Raw genomic sequence first — 12,413 nt, forward strand, 5'->3', positions numbered from 1 at the left:
ACTAAAGTCGAAGGCTCGACAAAAATGTATAATCTTATTGTGAATAAAAAAACTAAGAAAAATGAAGAATTGAAAAGACATTACTGGGAATTATGACAAACAACAGACATGTAAACTGCCACAAAAATACGCAATGCTGAAAAAAAGACTCACAAATGTTTAACTACCAATATATGATAACGAAAACAGATAGCAATGCGTCAAAAGGAGTATATATAAGTATATGCAAAAAGTGGGGAATATAAATTCGATATCTACAATTTACATTAAAAACAATCTGTGTTATTTGAAAAAAATTGTTTGCATTCCTTTCTGAGATCTACTGGCAAAAGAAAAAATGTTTCGATTATGGCTAGAAAAGACGACAACTCTTGTAAATGAATATTAACGACAATTTTAAGTTTCATCTGTAAAACCTTTACATTTTTCGACAAACCAAAATCTGGTTACCTAATTCACGACAGTTAATTGACCTCGTCAACTTAACGCTCGAAAGCTTAAAACGGTCTTTTTAATCGTCCAAATCATCATATTATAAGGAAAGTCGTGGTATGCCCACTTGTACCAACATCGGGTGTAACGTCCTTGCAGTATGACGTAACGTAGATATCAGACATACAAATGACGCCACTGACAAATCAGTTTGATTTATATTTGCAACGTAAAAAACACATATTATATTGCCTTTCAATCCCTGCAATGAAAAACAAATTAAATGCCCTTTATAACAGTTGATGTCACATACAGGTATGATACCGTTAACTGTTTAGGAAACAGCGTTATTGCAAATTAGATCAGGTTATGTTTCAGCTGTCTGGATGTTTAATAAAACTTGGATTTGGATTGTGTTATATTTCTTCTGTATTTGTAGAATTGTTCATATCTAAATAATCTGTCGAAATATCGAAACGTTGAACGTGTTCATGGTCTTCGTCGCAGTCCCAGGAATACACCCTTTGGTGTTTATCTGTGTTATATGATTTATCAGTGGAGTCAATGCAATCGTTGTCTTCATTGAGTAACTTCTTTGATACTCCATGACAAGCATCCCCTATTGTTTGTCCAAAGAATAAATGTGAATGAAGCTGCCCTTTTTCATTATCTATTCTATCGGTTTTCTTCCTATTTAGCAACTCGATAGATTCTATGTCCGTACTGTTTTTATTTCTACAGTCATGTATTTTATTTTTCAAATTAATATTCATTTCATTCGACGTTGTTGTTGCTTTCTCATATTCGTGATTATGAGTACTTCGATCTTTTTGCAGTTGTTGATAAACGTGAGAATATTTATAACTAGAACTCATATCTTCTGACGACTCGGATCCAGATGAACTCTCGGAATGTTTATGAACATGAACCGTAACTTCATAGCCATCTGATATTTGTTGTCTTTCACGAAGAGGTTGGTAGGGATTGAGATATGCTGTATGATCGATAATAATAGGATCAAAGTTCGATGAATCACTAGAACTTGATTCCTTCAATGTGCTTGGGTTTTCCGTTTCTTCCTCTGCAAAATATGGATCAAGATAACTTGAGGCATCATCGTGACTACTTGTTGATTTATCAGAACAAGTCTTTGATACAGCTGCATTGATATTCCTTAATTGTGGTGTTACTGCAGTCTCCTTGTTGACCTCTGCTATTAAGTGCTCGTCAATTTCATCGTATATTTCAATGTATGGTGGTTCAGCTATCTCTTGTCTTATTTCTATATCTTCTCCTCCATTTTGTCTTGGTATTTTAATTGAAGATCGTTTTCGATATGAACGAATAAAATGACTTAATCCAATAATTATCAGAAATCCAATAACGCAGAGTGTGTATACAATCAATTCCATGTTTGAAGGTCCTACAAGATCAACAACATAAAGCGTTAAAATAAAATAGCAGAACTCATGAAGAGTAAAACATTAAAAGTGTAATGACTCAGAATTTGTGACATAACAAAATGATTAAAACGATACATAGGGGAAGAACAAAAATTGTGCTCACGTCATAATTTTCTGTGCAAGTTGAAATTGAGAACGGAAATGGGAATATGTCAAAGAGACAACCAACCCATGGGACCACCAACGAACAGACAACAGCCGTGGCCACCAATGAGTCTTCAACGCAGCAATAAAATGCCGCATCTGGTGGTGGTCCTCAGCTGGTCCTCAAATAAAATTGTGTACTAGTTCAATGAAAATGGGCCTCACACTAAACTCCAATACTTATACATGAACTAAAATAGAAAAACTTACAAGACTAACAAAGGTCAATAGCTCCTGACTTGGGACAAGCGCAAACATGCAGCGGGGCTAAAATTATTTTGTGAGATCTCATTCTACCTCATTAGCAAATGCTTTTATCTATATGACTATGAATGTTTTTTAATCATCGATCCTTTTATTCATTTTTCAAACAAATTTCAGAAATGTTCGATGAAATACCGATAGTTTCTACATTGTGTATTTTGTTTTGTTTTGAACACTTCTACTCTGAAGTGTTTTAGAAATGTTTCATTGGTTTATAAAATTAACTTAAGTAATATGTTTTGTCGTGTCTTGTAATTTTCTTTAATTTCAGCTCTCAATGATAAAACCTACATACGGATGCATTTCAAATCTGTGATTATAAGTATGCTACAAGTAGATTTCATGGTTTACTACTCTTAATTGTGTTATAATACTGAAGTTGGGGTGAAAAATGCAAAATCAAATTAAACTGCTTGTTGCATTATGGTTTTCGTTTTATGAACATCCTATGAATAATACTATTAAACCTTTTTGGATTGCAGAAAAGTATTTAACCATAATTGAATTATTACTAGTTTCTTAGAGACGTCAAACTCAAAAATTATTACGAGTTGCTTAAACGAACAAGGGGTAATTTTGGAAAACTATATATTACTACAGAAAAGTAATTTGACAAACTGTATGCACATCTTTGGATATAGTTAGGCATTATCTTAAAAGTTCCTTTTTTAGATTACCTTAGCTGTATTTGTCACATTTTTGGGGAATTTCCTCAATGCTCTTCAACTTTCAACTTGTTTTGGCTTCTAACTGGTTAAACTTTTGAGGAAAATCCCTTTATTTTACATTCCATTGGACTTACGTCAGTTAATATAAAATGAAGCTTATCGTATGCGTAATAATTATAGCATGAGAAAATTGAGAAAAGAAATGATGAATGTGTAAACGCGACAAGAACCCGACAATAGTTCAGACAACAGTCGAAGGCCACCAATGGGTCTTCAATGTAGCGAGAATTCCCGCACCCGTTGGTATCCTTCAGCTGGCCCCTAAAATATGTATACCAGTACAGTGATAATGGTCGTCATACTAAACTCCGAATTATACACAAGAAATTGAAATTAAAAATCAAACAAGACTTACAAAGGCCAGAGGCTCCTAACTTGGGACAGGCGCAAAATTGCTGCGGGGTTAAACATTTTAATGAGATCTCAGCCTCCCCTATACCTCTTTATTGTCTTTAGATACACATAAACGAGTTTATTTTGAATTTTCCTTGGTTTTAAGTATTTTTGTACTTTTACTTTTTTTTTTATGAAAGACTTTTGTTTTAGTAGCAGCACATCATTGGTTTCGTGGTTAAATATTTACATTTTCTTTCAGTCATGTAGCCTGATAGAAAAACAGTTGTATACCTCTGGTATATTTCGCTCCTCTTTCAATTCAGAATAATAATAACCTATTTCAAGTTCCTTTGCATATATAATCATAAGTAACGTAACCCAACTAATAAAATTTAGCATGAAAATGAGGACAACAACCCGACTAAAGAGGGGATAACAGCCGAAGGCCACCAACACATCGAAAAAAAACCTTACATTCTCATAAAATGCATATAATTTCTAATATTTAAGTTGTTTAACTCAAAATGGTTTTGGTTCTCTTACTGTAGGCCGTTTCCACAACTGCATAAACTACAACCGGAATTAGAGTATGTTCATCATTACGGAATACATATAATTCATTTGCTCAAACTTCATATAAGAAATAACATTACGGTGCAAATCAAAAGTAATTGTTTAATGAAAGGTTTTATGCAACTTCTGTTAATTCATTTATTTTTGTTGATACGAATCTTCATTTCGTGGATATTTATGTTTGTAGTTTTGTCAAAGTCTGCATACATTCCTTTAGAAAATTTGTAATTCGTTTAATATTAAAATTTGTGGTTCCCCAACCAGCTGTCCCCAACACCCACGAAATATACGAAAATTGGTATCAAACTAATATTAATGAATCTACCGTATATATTAACTTACCTTCTCTGTTTGAAGCCGTGTCTTGGAACAGATAAGTGGTAGTACCATTCTGTGTTGTGAAGCTATATTCTAATAATAAAACAGTTTTATTTAAAAAAAAAAAAAAAAAAAGCATCCTTACAAACTTTATCAGATTTTATAACAAACAGATTTTTATATTCTTATGATTTGTTTTCAATGATAGATGTTTCTAATAGAGAACATCATATTTTTTAAATGAACTGGTCTGAAATGTCTTCTCCTGCCCAACACACCGATTGTATGATGATAGTTTAATACATTAAAACTGACAATCCTCTGAGAATATTAACAGAATAGTTTTTGTTTTTATTTTCGATTTTTCAATGAACCATGGCAGTGATCTTTAACATTAAACAAGTGAGTTTTAATTTTTCATTGGATCGTATTTTCTAGTTGTATCTTTTATAAAGTATTGTCCAAAGATTACGTATGCAAATTAATTTGACTGCTATTCTTTATGTTCTTCAAGAAAAAAGCCTGTAGTCCAGTGTTTGTCGATATTAATGGCTGTCATATTGTTTCGTAAATAGATTTGGCACATAAAATATTTCATACCAGATCATTCACCTGTTTCATACAAAGTAGTTTCAAATTTGTACTTGCTCTTAAATTAAAAGAACATACCTTTATTTCCGGTGTCTGTTGTTGTTACTGTCATCATAATACATCCTACTTTTGCATCGCACCTTGAAAACAAAAATAAGAATCGCAATCTCAAAAGGTATGCAGCCTTTAAATTTAAACGATCAAAATAAGAAAATAACAGATTTCTTTCTGATTTATCTAAAATCAGCTAGCTTCCATTTTGTGTATTTACCTTCAAATATTATCATGGATTTACTGTGCACCAGGAGAGGTATCCATTCAGTGTCAGTAAGAGGTAACGGTTTCAACTGTTCTGCTCGGGATGCTTCAAATTTCGAAAACATTTTTTGTTTTTGGTTAATGCTTGATTTTTTAATTCAGAATTTTCTAAATTCAAAAACGAAATTCCAATTTTGAAGAGTTGTTATAACATAACTAAAGGCTCTCAAGAGCCTATGTAACTCATCTGACCCTACTCTGGTTATGGAAATCATGTAAAAATAGATAAAAAAAAAAACATAACAGATACCCAAAAAACTATTGAAACCAAATTTGATTAAATATACAAGTCCAGTAAATTAATCAAAAAATATTGGTGGTCATCTTGAATAGTAAATCGGCATCAAAGTAGCAACACTACGTCAACACCTCGTAAGAACATGTATGCCCTGTTTGGTTTCATACCATTCAGTAATTTTATAGACGCCATTTGTTTGTATTTCCTATAGTGTCCTATGTTTTACTATGTCTGCCGCTAGCGGCAATCTTTGATGATTGGTCGGCTTCAATGTAACAACACTTGGCTAACACATCATAATGCTTGCCTTTATACTTTTCAGTGGTTCTTCAAAAGACGACATGTGTTATATTTTCCGTATGGTCCTATGTTTAACTATTTCCCCCACTGGCAGCCATCTCGGATGATGGATCGGCTTCAAAGTACCAACCTTGATCAACACCTCATAAGGAAAATTCATGCCATGTTTGATTTCATTCCATTCAGTACATTTGTAAGTATTTATTATAGATTCCTAAGTTAAACTAAGTACCCTGCTAGCAGCCGGTTCCAACGAAACAACACTTGTTCGGCATTCCATGAGGTGCATACATGCCATGGTTGGTTCCATTCCATTTAGTAGTTATCTAAGTGAAGCTCAAAGTGTAAAAGGTTAACGACGACGGACGACAACAACAGACAAGTATTCCTTCGGCCCAGGTGAAAAAAAGAGACACCAGGTTGTGAAAATATATCAAATGTACTTCCACTGCTTCGACAACAATTACGATAGACGTTCGGTGACTGGGGTTACCACTGGCCATGCGTACGTGCTTGTGTGCCTATATGGATTTTACCAAATGTGGTTATTAGCCCTAATAAATTGTATATAAAATATTTATTTCATTCATTCAAACTTTTTGTTTTCTTACCCCTGATATCGATAGTCTGAGACAGCTTTTACAGAACTCTTTTGACATTTCATCATGTTCATTGATTTGTATACTTTACGGTAAATTGATATGTAGAATATGGCATAGTGAAAGATGTTTGCAGGGCAAGCTACTCTCCCTTTACCAGAAACATGATTGCAATAAATTAAGATGCTTTAGAATCTTTGAAAATGGGCTAGATTTATCAGACTGATACAAAGCTTCAAACTCATAATAAAACGATAATAACCTGAAGTACCAATACAGTAGTAATAACTGTTATTAATCAAAGATAATTCAAAGAAAACTACAACAAATAACTAAAACAAGAAAGGTTCCATTATTACACATCCAATATATGTATATAAACCGACATTTAATAAAATTGACCTATACAAACAAACTAACTAAAAGTACCAATCTTAAAGCAAACAACCACATTTTTAAATGCATCTGATATATAAGGTTTGTCCTAGATAGCAATTACCTCTCTGATTGATTGCATATACAATCATTCAAGCATTTGTAGCCGTACTTGTTGTCGTTACATGGAAGACATAGTCCGTCCTGCAGGGAAACAGTTCCAGTTTCGCACGCTGAAATTGAGCCAAAATGATTTGTTACAAAATAAACATGATAAACGGGTTTAATCTTGTCTATCAGACAATTAGCTAAGTGTTCGTCCGTTTTCAAATTGTGAAAAATTGTTGAGATGCTTTTGACGTTATCGTTTTGTCGAACTTGACCTTTTTTCAAGATTTTGTTTTGCTTGATCAGATCAGTTTGTTTATCTGCATGTAACTATTGTAAATTTTGATTATTCACTCATACAAATCAATCCGTAAATGGACTCGACAGACTAGAATATTGAAATGCATTAAATGATAAATCATATCACACAGATATACATTGGTGGTTCCCTATGTCGTGCTTTTATATTTTACTCGCCCTTCAAATCCGAAAATAAAAGGTTTCAAACAATTAAACCTCAGTTAATAATATTTAAACCATAACTAGGCCGATAATGTATATGCTGTCAACAATTTTTTCAGAATTCCAATAATGTATTTCATAATGATTTTCACTATAAGAATAATAACCACTTACGTGTACAAACATCGTTGATATTTTGAAAGTTATAACAACATACATCATTACTGTAAAAATAAAATGATAATCAGAATATCGTTTGTTCAATTTTCTAAATTCATAATATCTTTCTGGGTATTTAGTATTTCTGTCCTGTGTTATTCATTTATAGCTGTTCAGTATACAAGATTAATAATAAACGAACTCCAAGTCAATTTCAAAAGGTTAAGTCCAAATCAACCGATATAAAGAAACGGAATAAGCTATAAACAGATACCATACTCTTGCGTTGTTTCGTTAAATTTCCCAAAAAAGAGGTGGCTTCAATTAAGTTTCTGGTTAGCTCAACCTTCAACTCGTATTACAAGTTTTTGTGCTAACTGATTCCACGACAAATTCTTTCAATAGATTAGACATTTTGGACATTTCATTTACGTTTGGTAGGCATGAAGGCTTGCCACGAATAACAACAAGAATGTTGTCAACTAAATGGATATAGCATCATCATTTAAAAAAAAAGTTTTTGAATTAACCTCAAAAGAAGTCTAGATTATGTACGAGTATGGCATGTTTGTTTAAACATGTTAACAAAAAATGATTTTTCATTAATTCTAGCTTTAATATTTGGGTCGGGGAATCACTTGTAATGTATGGATTTATTTATTGTCTCTGGGACCTTCATGTATGCTGTTCCTTTGTCGCACTCAACCTGTAAATAGACGGACGAATTTTGCGATAGTTTGTTTTTTTCACATACATGTTGCATAACAAAAGAAAATTAATGTACGAAACTTAAATTCGAAGAACCTCTCAATTTACGCATTTTAGGGTACAAGTAACAAAATATCAGGAATAGATCATCTTGGCTGTATTTGGCAAAGCTTTGGTTCTCAATGCTCTTAAACTTCGTAGGTTATTTGGCCTTTTCAAAAAAATGATGCGAGCGTCATTGATCAGTCTTTTTGTAGACGAAACGCGCGACTGGCGTAAATATGGAATTTTATGTGTATATATGTATCAATTTGTTAGTTATCAGGAATCTACATTACGGAAGAGGGACGACATACACCAGACGGACATTCAGACTCATAAATCCAAACTAAACTGAAACGCCATGGCTTAAATGAGAAGGACAACGACGCGAACAATAGTACACAAAAAATAACATAGAAAACTAATGACTAAGCAACATTTACCATTTAGCACATTTTTCTTATGGGATTGCAAAAGAGACATCGGTGGCCGAGTAATCACAAGGCAGCCAACACTGAGGTGAGTTCGAACCCCGCCTGTGCAGGTGCACTCTACTCAAATCTTAATTGACTAAGATTTTCAGTTTTCCTATCGAAGGTCAGTGGTTTTCTCAGTGCACTCCGGCTTCCTCCACAAAAAAACCCTTGCCAACACAAAATAGCCTAAATGCGGTTCTATAGAGTGGCGTTAAAACACCAAAAAACAACAGGTCAATTCAATTCAGCAAGCCTAAAGATAAGATACGACATTCAAGCGAAGTACCCCGGTAACAATTTTATATCAGTTTTGGATTATTACTTAAATTGGTTTATTTCTATTTATCCTACATATTATTCAATTTTTGAGTTTCCTACACTATTATGAAAGTAGAAAAATGTATGGTATGAGTGTCAAATGAGACAAAATTCCATCCAAGTCACAATTTGTAAATCTATTCAAATACAATTTAACATACCCATTTTTCTTGCAAACGCCACCACTAAGTTGCAAAGAAACCTGGATTTTACTTAACACAATTAACATATTTGCCAGATAAATAATATTCATAATTGTTTCATAGCCATACAATGTCAATTGCTTGTTACAGGAAATGGAACAATGAGAAGTTTGAAAACAATTCAACGATAAGGAAGAATTTAACTTGTGTGTCATATATATAATACTAGCATGTAAAGTGATTCATAACAACATATGTCAACAACATATTAATATATTACTTATCAATTGCAAGAACGGACTTGCTATTTGTTTTCTTTGCCATGCCAATTCATCTTAAGTTACGAAGGAGCATTGCTGAGGAAGTTATATATAATCGTAACCTATCACCAATATTGTTAATGTATGAAATAGAAATATTAAAATAAAAATGTGTACGATGTGTTTCGTTATGATTGGGAAATGAACTGTTTAAATAACATATTGTTGATCCACCGTGATTGTAACCACTGAATGAATGTTCATTTTAATTTTTGTTATTAACAAATTGCAATATTTGAAATATTAACAGAACATGAAAAGTATCTATTAGTATTGGCATCCATACCATATGAGGAGCAGTATTTGCCTACTTATCTGGTGCGCATGAGATCAACACCAGTTTTAGTAGGGTTCGTGTTGCTTAGTCTTTAGTTTTCTAGTGTCCTGTGATCTATTACATCTTACTGCTTTAATTTTTTCTTTTTTTCCATGGCGTTGTCAGTTAATTTAATGATTTTACCTGTTCCTCTAGCATCTTTCGCCCCTATTTTTTAAACTGAAATGATGATAATCCCCAAAACCATGTAACAAACTACTCAGTACAGACACACCTTTGCGTTTGAAAACTTTGTATCTACTAGATTTAATATATATTTATATATTAAATCAATATATATTGGGTTTCAGAAAAATAAAATATGTTTTTGAGTTTTATTGAACTTTTTATAATCGTTGGAGATGATGGTAAAACAAAAATATACACAATGATTGGATTTGATACTGTCTGCTAAGAACTTGTAACACAATTTTAAAAGAGAGACGAAAAATACCAAATTGACATTCGAATCCATAAGTAAATTACCAATTGACATACGGAATGGCTAAAAAAAACAATACTGAACAAAAGCCAACATAGAACACTAAGGACTGAGCAACACAAAACCAATCAGAAAACCAGGAGTGATCACAGGTGTTCCAGAATGGTAAGCCGATTTTGCTCCACATGTGACACTCGTCGTGTTGATCATGTTAGTCAATAGCACATAGACGGTAACAAATATAATTCCGTATGTCACATTCCTGGAAAAAGGTACGGGGTTGTAGTTTTGAACATTTGTAACATATCTGTTGATATTCCATAATGATCAACTAATTCGTAATGCCGTCCGTTTAATTTATGAAGGGATGATTTCAACTTCACTACTTAGAACTCTTGGTTTGATAGCCTATGTGAGTAGCAACCCTCATGCAAGGAAATCATGATAGGAAATACAAGAACCTTAATATTGTATTAACTGGAATATGTAAACTCCGCATGCACGCACAACTGGAATGTTGCTATATAGAAATTGAACATATGTTAATTCTAAATTGTAATTGTAATCATAAAATTTAGTTTATATTGGTTTGGTATAGGTAGAAGAAATGATACGCAAAGACTGATCTTTTAAAAAGGAGTATTTTTCCTCAAGTAAATTGGTTTATGATGAAGAGAAGTTGTGAAGCTGCTGGCAACGAGGCCTTTATTGTTAAAATAAAGGTTTGCTTCCATAATGCTCTTCAACATCGTACTTTACTTTGACATTTTTAAGGTTAAAGATATATTATAAATGAAGTACATTTCATTGCGGTATTTATTTCATCAAAGCAGTTAGTTAGAATCATTTGTCTATTGACATTAAATGCTGACATAGGTACTGATTCATGACCTGAACGATGTCAGTCTGGCGTAGACGCTGGGAAAGCTTCCAGAGCATGTGCTAATTCCCCAAGATTTTGATCCAGCGAGATATGGAGTATTTCCAGAGAAGCATGTCATTGGACCACCGCTATCACCCTATGGTAAATAATTTAAAAAAAATATCAGTTTAAAATATTATCATAAGATATACATAATCAACACATATGCATATATGTCGGATTATATTGTCAATTAATTTTTTGAGGTACTATATGTGTGGTTTTACAGGAGCATTCACAGTAACAATTGTATTGTACCAGATACAGATTTCAACAAACAATGTCTCTTATATAAAACTCGAGGCCAATATATTTAACCTCCACAAACCAATACAAACGCTGAAGACATCGGATATCATAACTCTAGTCGGCACTCTTCTTTTTTAGTTAAGAGTTTATTAAATACATTAATGGCATCAACATATTTTTGCATGGTTTCAAACCGCTCCTACCATATCAGTGCAACATAAAAGTACATATAACATTCATCTTCATTTTTTTTTATAGATTGTGTTTTCATAAAAACACTTTATTAACAAAAATTAAGGGCTAATACGACGTTTAACGTTTTTATTTTATTCTGTTCCTCTTTCATGTGTGTATCTTTTTTATAGTGTATGATGTACATGTATTTATTCAACATCTGTTTTCTTTATCTCTGAGCTTTATTTACGAATGCTAGCTCAGCAAAGCGATTGCGGGACACTTTATTGAATCTGAAAACTTCATGTAATGATTAATAACTAAAGCAACTTACCCTGCATGCGGATTTACCAGTTTCGTGGATACAAATGTGTCCACTATTGATTGTAGATCCACTGACAAATGCCCATCTGGTTGTACATTCCGAATTGCTAATAACAGTCATCTCGACATCTTGTAAAATGTCCGGGCTGCTTCCATCTGATAATGGGTAAACTTGTAAAATCTTGCTTTATTTGTAATTTAACTGGTCTTTTATTCAGACTACGAACAAAACAGTCTTTTACCTTATTCTTCAACGCTAATACAATGATTAAAAAGTAACAAATGCTATCTCAATGTCTGATTTTGTCCAGCTAGAGATATGAGAATATACGCTTTAAACGATTAAGTGAAACGGTATATACATTTGCAATGAGAGGATGAAATACAATAGGTAAAATCTGAGACACAGTTTTGAAGGTCAAAATAAACCAGTGACAAATCTGATTCTATTTGTATCAAACTCGTTAAAATCAAATCAGAATTGACTTCACAATACAATTTTAAAATCATAATTTAAAATGAAATTCACAGTATTGTTACGCTCTGGCCCTTGGCCTTATTTCATAAACTT

The 12,413-nt window shown here is 32.8% G+C and overlaps 1 protein-coding gene across 1 annotated transcript; it reads right to left on the minus strand.

Annotated features, from left to right (window-relative positions):
- Positions 1 to 848: 848 nt before the first annotated feature.
- Positions 849 to 11,963, minus strand: LOC134727514 (uncharacterized). The gene is made up of 5 exons (XM_063591895.1): positions 11,853 to 11,963; positions 11,065 to 11,192; positions 4,928 to 4,989; positions 4,283 to 4,351; positions 849 to 1,855 (listed from the first exon to the last, which is right to left on the minus strand). Exons 1-5 carry the CDS (start codon positions 11,961 to 11,963, stop codon positions 849 to 851), a joined length of 1,377 nt encoding a protein of 458 aa, XP_063447965.1.
- Positions 11,964 to 12,413: the final 450 nt, after the last annotated feature.

This window comes from Mytilus trossulus, chromosome 8 (assembly GCF_036588685.1).
Source record: "Mytilus trossulus isolate FHL-02 chromosome 8, PNRI_Mtr1.1.1.hap1, whole genome shotgun sequence".
Classification (NCBI taxonomy): Eukaryota; Metazoa; Mollusca; class Bivalvia; order Mytilida; family Mytilidae; genus Mytilus; species Mytilus trossulus.